This window comes from Candoia aspera, chromosome 2, assembly GCF_035149785.1.
Source record: "Candoia aspera isolate rCanAsp1 chromosome 2, rCanAsp1.hap2, whole genome shotgun sequence".
Taxonomy (NCBI): domain Eukaryota; kingdom Metazoa; phylum Chordata; class Lepidosauria; order Squamata; family Boidae; genus Candoia; species Candoia aspera.
In genome coordinates this window covers 82303769-82317347 of record NC_086154.1, presented here as the reverse complement: position 1 = coordinate 82317347, position 13579 = coordinate 82303769, and the positions used below count along the sequence as shown (strand labels likewise).

At 40.9% G+C, this 13579-nt stretch overlaps 1 protein-coding gene across 2 annotated transcripts in view; it reads right to left on the bottom strand.

Moving 5' to 3' along the window:
- ARHGAP26 (Rho GTPase activating protein 26) overlaps nt 1–13579 on the bottom strand; it is a 258395-nt gene that overhangs the window by 166789 nt on the left and 78027 nt on the right. For both annotated transcript variants that reach the window (XM_063292357.1, XM_063292358.1), the window contains exons 4-6: nt 11410–11481; nt 7436–7537; nt 2006–2116 (exon numbers count right to left, since the gene is read on the bottom strand). In XM_063292357.1, the coding sequence (XP_063148427.1) occupies nt 2006–2116; nt 7436–7537; nt 11410–11481 (285 nt within the window). The remainder of the gene's footprint in view (nt 1–2005; nt 2117–7435; nt 7538–11409; nt 11482–13579) is intronic.

Here is a 13579-nt window from a genome sequence, read left to right as displayed (position 1 = left end):
CAATGGTCCCCAGTGCTTCTCAACCATGACAGCAGAACATGTGAGAGATCATGGATAAAGAACTAGAGAACACTCCCATTCCTCCCTATACATTTGTATAGCTAAGCAGGAGGGGAAAATGGGCAAGCTTCAAGGAAGACACAACTTGGCTTCCCAGGTCTGTGCTTAAGCAGCAGCCCTTCAGCCTCTTTTCTTTGCTGTATAGCTGATCTCCACCAATCAGCAGAGCAGCATCACCTCTCTGTCATTTCTTCTCTAGCTGGCCAGAGGAAGCTGAGCGCTGAAGACAGGAGGCCACTACTGTAAGAAAGGCCAGTAAATCAAATACAGTAGTACCAGGAAGCAATTCTGGCTCATTCCTCTTGTGAAGACTACTGAAATAACACATTTCCAACACTTGAAATAGAGTTGCAGAAATGTCCTAACATAACTCATAAATAAGAATTCCCTTTCTCTGGCTTTGTTTGTGACATGCAAAACCAAATAAAATGGGAGCTTTTCAGCAAATCAATCTCTTTTCTCAACCTGCTGTTGGCTATGACCTCCCCTTCTGGAGTTTATTCTCTTTCCCCTCCAAAATCCATCCACTTCTAAAGTTCATGGTTAGAAATACTGTATATTTTGCCAGAGTAAATATCTAAGTAACTAGTGCTGAAGCCATGATTGATTCTCCTTGTGATTATTTTTCTCTCATAGCTAAAAAGAGTCCCTCCTTAGGGGGGAGATGGGCGGTGATAAAATTTGACAGACAAACAAACAAACAAATAACACATCAGTGAACATAAGATATCATTGCATCCCATAGCAGCTCTGAAACAGACATAACAACTGAGTGTGCAACAAATCTTATTTTATTTATTTTATTTTATTTTCTATCCCGCCTTTATTATTTTTATAAATAACTCAAGGCAGCAAACATACCTAATACTCCTCCCTCCTCCTATTTTCCCCACAGCAACAACCCTGTGAGGTGAGCTGGGCTGAGAGAGAGTGACTGGCCCAAGGTCACCCAGCCGGCTTTCATGCCTAAATCTTACCAGAACTGTGTGGCATTTCAGATTCAGTTCCAATTCTGCTTCAGAAGTAGAGGCAAAAATGTAGCACCTACCTACAACTCGTAAAGCAGCCACATCTTTTCCCAGATTTTTCATAACCTCAGGAAAAGGCACAGCTGCTTGACGTTGTTGCAGACAGGTGTATGTTTATGTTCCAGCTTGCTCTAAAGCACCTTTTTAAAGTAAAATCTCAAGTACTGCATAGCCAAACTGTCTATAACATTTGGGAAACTTCCAGTAATATTCTCTTTTAATTGTTTTTCTTCTCATGCTTCAGAATTACTGTAATTCTTCAACTAAGAACATGTACTTGTTACTGAAATTTAATTAAAATGTTACCATGGTATAAAGACAACAGCAGTAGATGATGATCAAAAACTATTTCAGTATCTACCTTTCCTTACAGGGAATTAAATTGGAAGCAATGGTAAATACCCATATTTGTGATATTTGCACATAATTATTTCCATTCTGTTCACATAGGAATTGTTTCTATTCTGCTCACTGAAGGTAAATTATTTGTAGGGATGAGCAAATGTGTTAAGATTGGTTTCGCTTTGGCCTTTTTAGTTTTGCAGATTTAAACAAAGATGCGCATACATTTTTCTTTTTGCATTTTCTCTTAATGTATGCAACTCTGGGTTCACTTTTTCTAGAAGCAATATTTTAAAATAAATATAAGGGGACTGGCATTTTTTCTGAGTATAAGATTTTTTTTCCACCCAGCACATGTGCTTTTGCATATATTTTTTTAACTCCCCGAAGTGAAAAACTCTGGAAAATGCAAATGTCAGCTGTTCTGATTTATGTATTGTTTCCTCCATATATCATGGAAATGGAAGAAGAAGAAGTCACCTTTTCATTACTTTCTAAAGCATTCACTATAACGTTTACTTATGTTATACTTCAGAGAAGGAGAAACGCTTGACAAATCACAAACATTTACTTACTGGTTCCACAAACTCAAACATCTTTCTCTCCTGAACCTCTTGTACTTTGAAGACATACTCAAGAGAAACTTCATAGAAGTGCTGTCTGACCAGGTCCACCTGGCTGTCTGCCTGTCAGTCGTCGTATGGATTAAAAGGAAAATAAAGCAGCAATTAACTGTGAGCATTTGACATCAATAGTATACAAAGGCTGTTCGTTTGTATAGAAGTTTCCCAGTAAGTATATTTAATTCTAGAAGTCTACGGAGCAAAGGGCTAAGTACTCAGCTAAGCTCTTAAGAAAGATTGCCTTGTCTGTCCAACAGTTAATGACATACAAGCTGAAGCTGGGAAACTTCCTTAAGTGGATAGTGTAGTGTTCTGGGAATCTGAGATTTCTTCAAAGCTAATTGAAGATTTCTCACTGAGATGATTGGTAAATGTTGTCAAGTTCCCCTCTAATGTACATTTCTGACCTAATGATAGCTGATGTCTTCTGTTCAAGCTGAAGCCCAATAATGCAGATAAACATCTCATACCTCCTGCTTCTTTCCAAAAGTTCTGGAGTACAACTGCAGGAATTCTGACAATCCTGGTTAGCCATCCTAGGATTTTTACAGCAACAGAATTCAGGGAGTTCACTTGGAGGGCACTAAACTGGACAAGAATGCAGCATAGAGTACTCTCCCGAATCCTCTAGGAGGCAGACATATTTCACAGTAAAATGCAGTTATTTTGTGTCAGGTAAAATGACAAGAAGTGGTTCCTGAGTATGGAAATTTTGAGAACTATTGGTCTAAGAATAAATGGTGTTATTTTCTTATTCTTAATTTTTAAAAATTAAGAATAGGAAAATATATATGTATTTTGTATGTAATATATATGAGTATTATTACAAAGATATGACACACACTGAATGTGACCAGATTCAATAGGACTCTTTTTCATTGCTTGAGAAAGGTGGGATTGGTCAAAAAAAACAAGGGGGGGGGGGAGAAATAAAAATCAAGATAGAGCTCAGACAAAGAGAGCTGCAGTACTGTGTTAATGGACCTAAACCTAATTATCTGGATAATCAATCAGTTCTTATTGTAAAAGACTTCTGAGGAAGAACAAGAACAGGGTGGTTTTTATTTCTGTTCTTCACATACAAGAATACATCTAGAAGCAGCAAAGAGTTTTTAAAATGTAGGAGAACAACTGGGACTAACAAAATATAGCCCATAAACAGATTATCTTCTATTAGAAAGATGTTTAGACCAAATCTTTGGTACCTGTATAGGACTCTAGTTCACTACCAGCAATCTAATTTTATTTGTTTGTTTGTTTGTTTATTAAATTTCTCTGCTGCCCATCTTGCACACGGCGACTCTGGGCAGCTTACAAATACCAAAAACAGTGAGTCACCAAAACAACTCAATATAAATATATAAAAAATGCAAGTATAAAATCTAAAATATAGCACATAAAATACACAATTCAAGATGGGAAGCTCTTAATCTTGGCATCCTCACAGGGCCAACCACCCCCATGAATGGCTGTCCCCCCTTCTATCCCAGGCCAGATGGCATAGCCATGTTTTTACTCCCTTCCAAAAGGCCGGGAGAGTGGGGGCCTGTCTTACCCCCTGGGGTAGCTTGTTCCAAAGGGGGGGTGCTATGGCAGAGAAGGCCATCTTCCTGGACCCTGCCAATCGGCAATCCCTCATAGACAGGGTCCGTAGCATGCCCTCCCTGCCTGACCGGGTGGGACGGGTCGATGTAACTGGGGTGAGGTAGTCCCTCAGGCGACCTGGGCCCATGCCATGTAGGGCTTTAAAGGTGATAACCAACACCTTGAATTGGACCCGGAAGCAAACCGGTACCCAATGCAGCTTGCGCAGTAGTAGTGTTCTATGTGACCTTCTAGGGGCTCCCAAAACTGCCCACATGGCTGCATTTTGCACCAGCTGTAGCTTCCAGGTATACTTCAAGGGTAGCCCCATGTAGAGCACATTGCAGTAGTCTATGCGGGAGATGACCAGGGCATGAGTGACTGTTTGTAGGGACTATCGATCCAGGAAAGGGTGTAGCTGGTGCACAACACGAAGTTGTGCAAAGGCTCCCCTGGCCACGACTGCCACCTGCTCTTTGAGCAGGAGTCATGAGTCCAGAAGACCCCCCAGGTTCCACACTGGGTCTGTCTGGGGCAGTGCAACCCCATCCAGAGTCAAAAATGGTAAATTCCCAGATCCCTGGGAGCCCCCAACCTGCAGTCACTCCGTCTTGCCAGGGTTCAGCTGAAGCCTGTTGTTCCCCATCCAAACCCTTACAGCCTCCAGGCACTGTGAAAGGGTGGCAACAGCATCACTTACCTCACCCGGGATGGAGATGTATAATCAGCATATTGATGATACATCACCCCATGGCAACGGATGATCTCACCAAGTGGTTTCATGTAGATGTTAAAAAGAAGTGGAGAGAGTACCGAAACCTGCAGCACCCCACAAAGGAGGGGCCGTGAGCTGGATCTCTCGCTCCCTATCAACACCACTTGGCATCTAAATTTTGTACTTTAGATAACTTAATTTCACACAACTCATAATAGTTGTTGATTGTTCCTCTTTAATTACATCTTTAAGATTGCATTGTTTAGTCCCAGCCTTTCTGGAAGAAGCTCACACCTTATGAGACTTGTCAAGTTACTGACTCTCGGTCTCCTAATACTCTTTAAAGCTCTGTGGTTCATAGAATCACTCAAGTTTTGAGAACACCCTGTCTCTTATCCACCATGACTACTGTCCCAAATGTAGCATCTCTCAGAGATCTGACACACCTTTGAGGTAGCTTTGTTATACTCATGAAAAACAGCACCCGCCTCTGCAACCAACAAGCCCCTGTACTTGCATTTGTCTCTAATTTGGCCATCCTCCCCTTCTGAAAGCCCAGCTGATGACCTAAACTTCCAGTCATTTAAAGCTTGAAAGCTTGTACCTGCCTGTTCCTGTACCTGCTGCAATCGTTTAGTTCCCTCTCTCAAAATCCCAGTGCTTGAAGAAAATACAGACCAAGAGTTAAGCAATGAAAGGGATTTTTATTTTGCACAAAGGTAATAAAAGCCAAGGGAGAAGGAACTCTGCATCTCTACAGGCAGCCATTTGTGTGTGAAATGAACGGTGTAAAGAAAAAAAAGAGAGCTCAAATCTCTCTAGAGAAAAATAGCAAACTTTAGTATAAAGTATGGACCACAAGATGGCACCAGTATTCAATTATTACACAGCTTTACAGGGAGTTAGAAAAGCTGTGGAGGGTAAAATTGTCGTCTTGATGGTCTAGATCAGTGTTTCTCAACCTCAGCAACTTTAAGATGTGTGGACTTCAACTCCCAGAATTCTCCAGCCAGCATACTTATACTTTCTCCATGTCAAACCACAGAGCACGATCCAGGAAGCAAGATTCACAGACTTCAATATGGAGCATCAATGCAAGAATTAAGGATAAAGTACAGACTCTTGGAAACTGCGTAAGGAATCTCCAGCCCTCATTTATTAGTGAGCTCCTTAAGATGGAGTTTCTTTGAATGTTTATGAATCTTCTCTTCTTGTGCTTTCTGCAAGCCTGGACTGAGCTGCTGTTTATGAGGTAAGGCACTAATGACCTCCTCTCCTCTCTTTTGGCTAACATTCCTCCCACTGCTTCCCCAAACTCCCTCAATCTCTCAACTCCTGCCTGTGGGCTTCCCATCTGCTATCTGCTTTACCACTGTGGTAACAAAATGCTAGTCTAGATTGGATCCTACATTTCTGGAATAATACGCAGGGCCACAACTGGGGGGGGGGGCAACTGGAGCATGTGCCCCGGGCGCCACACTGGTGGGGCACCAAAATGAGCATGGGGAGGTGCCAAAATGAGTGCTGGGGGGGCTTCAAAATGGGCGCGGAATCCATGTTTGCCCCGGGTGACACAGACTCTAGCTGCGGTCCTGATAATATGTGAGTGGAAATAAACAATTATAGTTCATCAGAAACAGTAAATGAAATGTCATTCCATCTTCTGCCTTCTTCAGCACTGCTAGGATTGAGGTCAATGCAAGGATAGTAGAAACACCAGCCAGAAGACCCAGCACCAGCCTTGGCAGTCACTTTTTTTGAAAAACCTTTTCATTCAGGTGAACCTTAAATCATTTTACTAAGGAGCAAACCAGATATTATGTTATATACATTACTGCATTTTACCTGATATAACAGGATTGTTTAATAATTAAAATCATTGCGGCTGAGCCAACAGATTATGGTACTTGGGGAAAAAGTGGCTAAGTGTTTCTTTCCTCATCATTATTCTCCCCCCCCCCCTTCTGCCAAATCTCTTCTACACAAAGCTGCTATTTGCATTCAGTCGAAAGGCTCTCACTTGTTCTGCCAGCAGCTTTCCTCTGGTGCCCAATATTCATTTTACTTATCAAATGTATAGACTTCCTTGTAGCAAAGCTGTCAGGGTAGATCAGAAAGGCTCAAAAGAACCTTTCCCTATAACAACCTGCCCCATCTCCCCTAATCCAAATAAAGGATTCTGAAAAAGCCAAGGTCCAGAAAGTTGCGGAAAGAAATGGTCCTGGTTCCAAGCTATGATCACCCCTGAAAAGCCAAAGCTAATACCATGCACTGGACCCCAAAGGTAGACGGAGAGAGGATAAAATGACAAAACATTGGTCTAATGTGCTAATATCAATCTCCTCCCAGCTGTATCTACCTGTCCTGTTAGCTCTGGCAGCACAGGCATCTCCGGGTCCCATCAGGTAGGGTCATCTGGCAGGACCCAGGAAGCCAGCCTCTTCTGTCATGATGTCCATCCTCTGAAACACCATTCCCCCAGCAATTAGACTTGCCCCGACCCTACTGGTCTTCCATAAGGCCCTGAAGATCTGGTTCTGTCACTGAGCCTGGGGCCCTGGGGATGTACTTGAGCTTGCATCATGCTTAGGTTGATGGTGTTGGTAGATTTTATCTCAGTTTCTGTATATATTATTTATTGTTTTGCTATGATGTTTCCTATTCTATTTTTTATTCACTGTTAGCTTCCCAGGGTCATGTATTTGAGATGGGCGGCTATACAAATTGAATAAGTAAACAAATAAATAACCACTGCAAGGCCATTTTTCTGGATTAACTGAAGCAACAATAGCTTGAGGAGAAGAGTGGTAAGGGTCTGCAGGACTGCAGTAAAGAGAGAAAGGATTACAGCACTTTTCCTTACAGCTCCAAGTCTGATGGGGCTGGACAGCTGATTTACTTACTGTATTTAATTAAAAGTAATATAAATTTTAATGTGGGATTTTAGAGAGGTTTACAGAGCTCCAAAAGGAACTTGCTTCTTAATACCCATACTTGAAAATGCAACTTTAAGCCTTTCATACAACAGCAGTAAACAAACCTATGGCTTAACAGTGTGAGCAAAACAAAACAGCCAATCTCACCTCTTGAAGCTGAGATTCTTTCTTCTTGGAAGATAGATTTAAGTGCTTTTCTAATATTCCACAATATTTCTCAGTTTCCTTGTCATACTTCTTCTTGGCTTCCTGTCAAAATATGTTGCAACAATAACATTGCAATAATCATGCAGAGACATAAATATCCCCATTTTATCAATTCCAAATCTAACATATGGATGCATGCATTTGTGTGCATATGCTGTGTATGAATATATATATGTACGGTAAAAGCAAAATCAGAATTTTGTTCCAGCTATATACACAAACAGTGAATTCTAAATGTAGTATTAGCATGCATGACTTTGGTATCCTAGTCTACCTTGAAGGGCTGAGATCAATCTTGAAAGTCTGAATATGCTTCCCCCTCCCTCCCTTTATCTTTGTGAGAACTAGGGAGGGTCTTGTCTGAGGCAATTACTCAGTTCACAGTTCTGGCTCAGACTCAGATTTCTTTTATCTAACCATTGTCTTGGTTGCAGCTCTTCCTTCTGTTCCTCAGGGTTATTCCTTCTGCCCATTATAGCTACTACCCTGTGCCTTGTTCACCTATATTTGGCAATCCTGCAAGACAACAGCATAAGCCAACTTGCTTTATCCATGGCATGCAAAACTACCACCAGCACTATCACTGACCCAAATGGATGGAGTTTAGCAGATTGCACTTAAAATATTAGTACCCTTATCCCTCTTGCAGGCTGTTCCCACCAGTACTATGCCTCCCTCAACGTCAAAGGGCATTGATAGCCTTCATTGCACTGATGATGTTACCTAGTTGGGTAATGAAATGTCTGCAAGCAAACAATGAAGCTCAGAGAGCACCAAGCTCTCTACAGTTCAACACTGAGCTACATCTCTTCTATATTTACTTTTTTCCCATTTAATTAGCACATTGGCAATCGTACTTTTTCAAAGTCTAAGTATTCTGTACTCCTTCCAGACAGAGATTCTTATGTACCCCTATCAGTACTCCTTAGCAATTGTAAAGCAAGCAACATCTACAATCAATGGAGATGTATATTCATTGTTAACCTCTGTAACTCTGTATAAGAATTCTGTTAACCAGATGCTGGCATTCTCTGATTTTAATAAGCAGAAGACCAGTGACTCACTGTAATCTGCTAGTTTTAATAAAATGATTATTCTCTTCCAATTGTTGGAGTGTGCTTAAGTGAGTTTTTCTACTACACTTTGGTGGTGGATTCTGGTGCTGACGCTGGTTCCCAGGGAGGAAATGCATTCCAGACAGATAAGAGGCTTCGCAGCCTGGACTCTGTTGCTGGGAAGGTTAAGAGTTTCAAGGTAGTTCCACCCTAGAGCCCTTCCGGGTTATTTTCCCTGAGGTTAGTTGAGCGGCTTTAGTCTGGCAAGATTCTGTCTATATGGTGAGAACAATAAAGAACTAGAGTTGGAAGACACTGGCTCAGCGTGGTTCTTGGCCTGGTTCCTGACACTATGTGTGCATATGCATGTCCTCTCCTACAGGGAGTATGTGATTACACATAACTGGTACAAAGATCAGACTGACTTTGGATATACCACTGATCCAAAAGAACATGGAGGGGGCAATGTTTATTATCAAACTGTTGCTATGGTGATCTTCATCTGTATGGTACTGCTAATCTCACAACCGGCATAATTAATAATAATAATTTCTATGCCCCCTCCAACTCCCAGTGACTCTGAGTGCTTTACAAATCATTAAAAACATTTGAAACAAGAAAAAAAAACACAAAACAAAAAAGAGCAAAGATGGCAGAGATAATAAACCCAGATAGGAACAGAGAAAAGAGGGCTTCAATCACGCTAGTCAAAGGCCTGGGTGAAGAGCCAGATCTTCAGTATCCTTCAAAATACCAGTAGGGTTGGGGCTGTTCAAACCTCAGCATGGATAGTGTGGTTGGGGAAGATGGGAGTACCCAGAGGGCTCCAGCTGATGAAGGGTATAGCAGAGTCAGAATAATTTCCATGTAGGTGTCGGAACAGCAAGATATTCTTTGTGGCTATTACTATAGACATATTGCCTACTGTCAAACAGGCTTTCATTGCAAACACTAAATTGATTAATTCCAATGCCTTGTACAATTTTATTCCTGCTTTGGTGTCACTCCTAAGTGTTGCAAAAACAAGCAGCAATGGAGAATTTTGTACGAAGAACTGCTGAATAAAAAAAAATAAACTGGTAGGAAATCTTCTATCTTACCAGAAACCACAGGTTGTTATAGCAACAAAGCAGGAGTAGAAGGTATAATGCCTTGGAGCAGTAGAGCAAAACCCAGAGCTACACCTAGCTCATTCTTTAAAAAAAAAAAAGGGGGGGGGAGATTTCAGGTTATGAAACTCCTCTAGTGGGAATGGATTTCCCTGTTATCTTTGCAGACATCTGCAGTTCTGTTGATGCTATGATGCCACTGGATGTGCTGAAGATTTCTTCTTCCCTCAATTAGGCCAGGCAATCAGGAATCTGAGAATATGATGGCATCATTGTGCTAAACAGCCAAACAAATTTGGATGTATAACATTAGTGGCAACATATGAATTCAGTGCTTTGCTGTCCACTTCAGTGCTGTGGTGAAAATTAGGAATCTCTCTAGTTCCAAAGCTACTATGTGATGTGTCAATCCTCGCCTTGGCAAAAGAAACATATTCCCTTCCCCACAAATATGCTTACACTCCTCTGCATTTTTTATGATTTTCACCTATGATATCTGAAAAATAGAAATAGGTTGATCAACAATTTCTAATAGCACATTCCTTGTATGCTTCTGCTCACATATTAACCTCATTAATTTCATGGCCACAAACTCATAAGCATTTGGTTTGCCTAACATGGGAATGGAATGGTTGACTAAATGAGCTTTTGTCTTCTGAAGTCTTTCCAACCCTAACTAGATCTGGTACATCAAAACAAGTGTGATTAGATTCTTATGCAACATCTGCTACCATCTATATACTACAGTATATAAAATTGCTCAATTACAATAAATCTCTCAATTAAAATATGCAAGACAACCATCAAACACACCTCTTTTGACTGTTGTTGAAGAAGACTAGAAGAGAGTTGCCAAGAAAGGTTATTTAGAATCTGACAAAAAGAAGCAACTGCCATGTTAAATCGATTCACACAGATCATCCAAACAATACATCAAGTGTATTTTTCAAATCTCCCCCAAGGAATGTGAGGGATTGAAGTTGGGAAAGGTAGCTGCAGCCAGGCAGAAACACTTCTCAACCCATTCCCCTCATTCATTAACCCACAATGTTACTCACAAGCATCCAAACCAGCATTCCAGCTCCCTGTGATAATTGGGCCACATCCTGGCGTTTTCAAGGACATGCCAACGTCCAGAGGCAGCCTCCCCCCACCCAGGCCCTTAGCTTGCAAACACTAAGGCAGAGTGGAAAAGGTGTAGGAGGAAAGATGGTAAGCAAATGGCATGCAGACAGGGAAGTGGAGGCGACGTCTGGAGATTGGCAGCTATTACAAGCAGGCAAGAGGGCTATCATTCAACTGCCAGGACCACAAGTTATGGTGAGCAGCATATCCTGGTGGGAGCCCTGCCTGGAGCTTGGAGCTTTGCCGGGAGCTCAGTAGCAACTAGAAGAGGAACAACCACACTGAGACAGCACCTCAACCCAGCTAGTGCAGGAACTTTTGGAAAAAGGCAAAGGTAGCATGCTACCTTATAGACTTTGAGACTTTTGTTTGAAATGAGTATTAAAAGATTCATTAAAAGACTCAGTATAAAGGACTGAGTATTAAAGATGTATTTATGGGGCAACAGCACCTTGCAAGTCCTAGATGTGTGGAGTTGACTCAGAATAATAGCCTGTTGTTGGGGAAGGTGTGTGCTGCAATAAAGCATTGTGTACAGATTTGCTATGCCATGGTGTGTCCAGTTCTTGGAAAACAAAGAACCCTCACAAGGAGATAAGAAAACATTACTAAATTTGCCACCTACCTTAGCAGCACCAATTTGCTCTTTTCGAAATTTCTCCAAAGGTGTGATTAGGACTTCACTAGCATTCTCAATCTGCCAAGGAAGAGGAAAAGAAATGCTTATGCTTTACTAAATCTAATTCCCTCTAGACATGACAGATTTGTTTTCTTCCTAGAAGATCCGTATGATTCAGAATTTTACACACTATATAATTAGGGATCCCCTGATTTCAATTTTACAAAAACAACTGATGTTGACATACAATATTTGAAGGCTGAACAATTCAAGAACAGTAGTTATTTACACAGCTTCTTTAAAAAATAAAAAATAAAGTTGTGGCATTGAAGAGTCTCAGAAAATGGCTGGTTGCTTCTACTGAGTACATTGCTGGTACATAACTTTTCCCTTTTCTGGGTCTGGAAACTAAACAGGGTCAGGCCTGGATAATATTTGGATGGGAAAGTTCTACAGAATATTATGACTATAGACTAGGCTGGGAAGTTGAAAAAGCATCCCAGAAGAAGGCAACGGGAAGCTGCTTCTATCTGTTGTCAAAACACATCCATGAAGTCTCCAGGAGTTGAGCTCCAATGGAAGTAAATGTTATTTTTTTAAACTTACAAACATATAAAGTGATGGAATGCAGTAGTTCCCAATGTCTTCCTTTAGGTGGGTTACGATAACAATGTGATGGTGCCTGGGGCTGTGCCATGTGGACTGCTAACTCTGTGGAACATTCATAGCCCCAATCCCAATGGATTTTCATAGGGATTAAAAACTTGGCTTTTTTCCTGGGCACTGGGCCAGGAAGTTAAAGAAGTCCATGTTCAGGGGGTTATTCATGTGGATGTGTGTGCTGCCTCAGATGTTATATGTTTTGGGTTTTGTTGACATTTGTATTGCTTTTTTTAAACTTATTTGCCACCCAGGATCAAATGTCAACTGGACAGCTATACAAACCAAAGAAATAAATGGGTTCAAGGCCCTTTCAGTTGGCATCTACAAAGCCCCAAAATTTTATAGATTTCAAAAATAGCCATGATCTCTTGAGATTCCCTAAGCTTGTGAGATTTCAGTGTTTTAATATAACACTGTAATTCTAACTTCCATGCTTCAGACTGTGCTCTATCTTTGTAGATTTCCAAAAGCATGTGAATCATAGGCTGGAAATATATGTAGTGAAGGCAATCACCAAACAAAGTAAAACAATGGCTAAACACAATTCAATCTCTAAAACTTTGTAAACACTGTTCAGCTTTTCTAATCTTCACTATAAAACCTTTCGTTACTTCTGTAGACTCCCTTATTCAAAGCATTCTAAGTTACGAAGTCAGGGATCACAGGAGGCAAGAAGTGTCTGGTTGAAAGTTTTTGTTTTAATGGAGCTTTATCTGTACCTTTTGAGACCGAAGTATCTTAAAGATAACGGAAGACTGATATGGATGCTTGAACAGCCAAGAGTAGTGCCAGGCAGAGAAATTCTCCTGCATTTTTTAAAACCAGTTCTCATTCAATTGGAGGGGGAAAATTAGCCGTAGAAATTCATTCACAGAGAGCAGAACTGCAGAAACATTTTCAAAAGCTGAATAGGATGCTCTTGCACTCAGTTACAAGTGCTGTGTGTGAATTTTCTGTCTGTCATTGTACTTCAATCTCTGCAGGATTTTGTAGCATCCCTGGCTTCCCATGTTTCAATTAAATCCCAAAGGAAGACATCATAAGGGAATTCCTCCAATTGTTTTTTTTTTCATACTTATACTACCGTCAGGTTTGTCCTGTTCCCACAAAGAAATCACCACACTTGGCAGGCAGACAGACTTGCTAAACTTTCCTTCTGGCTAAACAACAGCCAGCCAGAGTGTGAAGCACAGACAGGATCTATTCATAGCCCCAAGAGATAAGAGAAGAAGCAAAAGAATTTTAAACCAAGAAAAGGGTATGGTCAAGATACAAACTAGCTCAAGTATTTCTAGGGAACACAGGGTGAAGATTTTGATTCCAGTCCTGGGCCATCTCTGAACAACTAGTTTAATATCCCAGGCTTCAAGCCTTCCCTAAACGATATGAATGAATGAATGAATTTTATTGGTCAAATTTATATAGCTGCCTATCTCACAAAACAAGTGAATCTGGGCGGAATGCAACAAAGCTAAAACAGTTGATAAATACCTAAAACAATTATCATTATTAT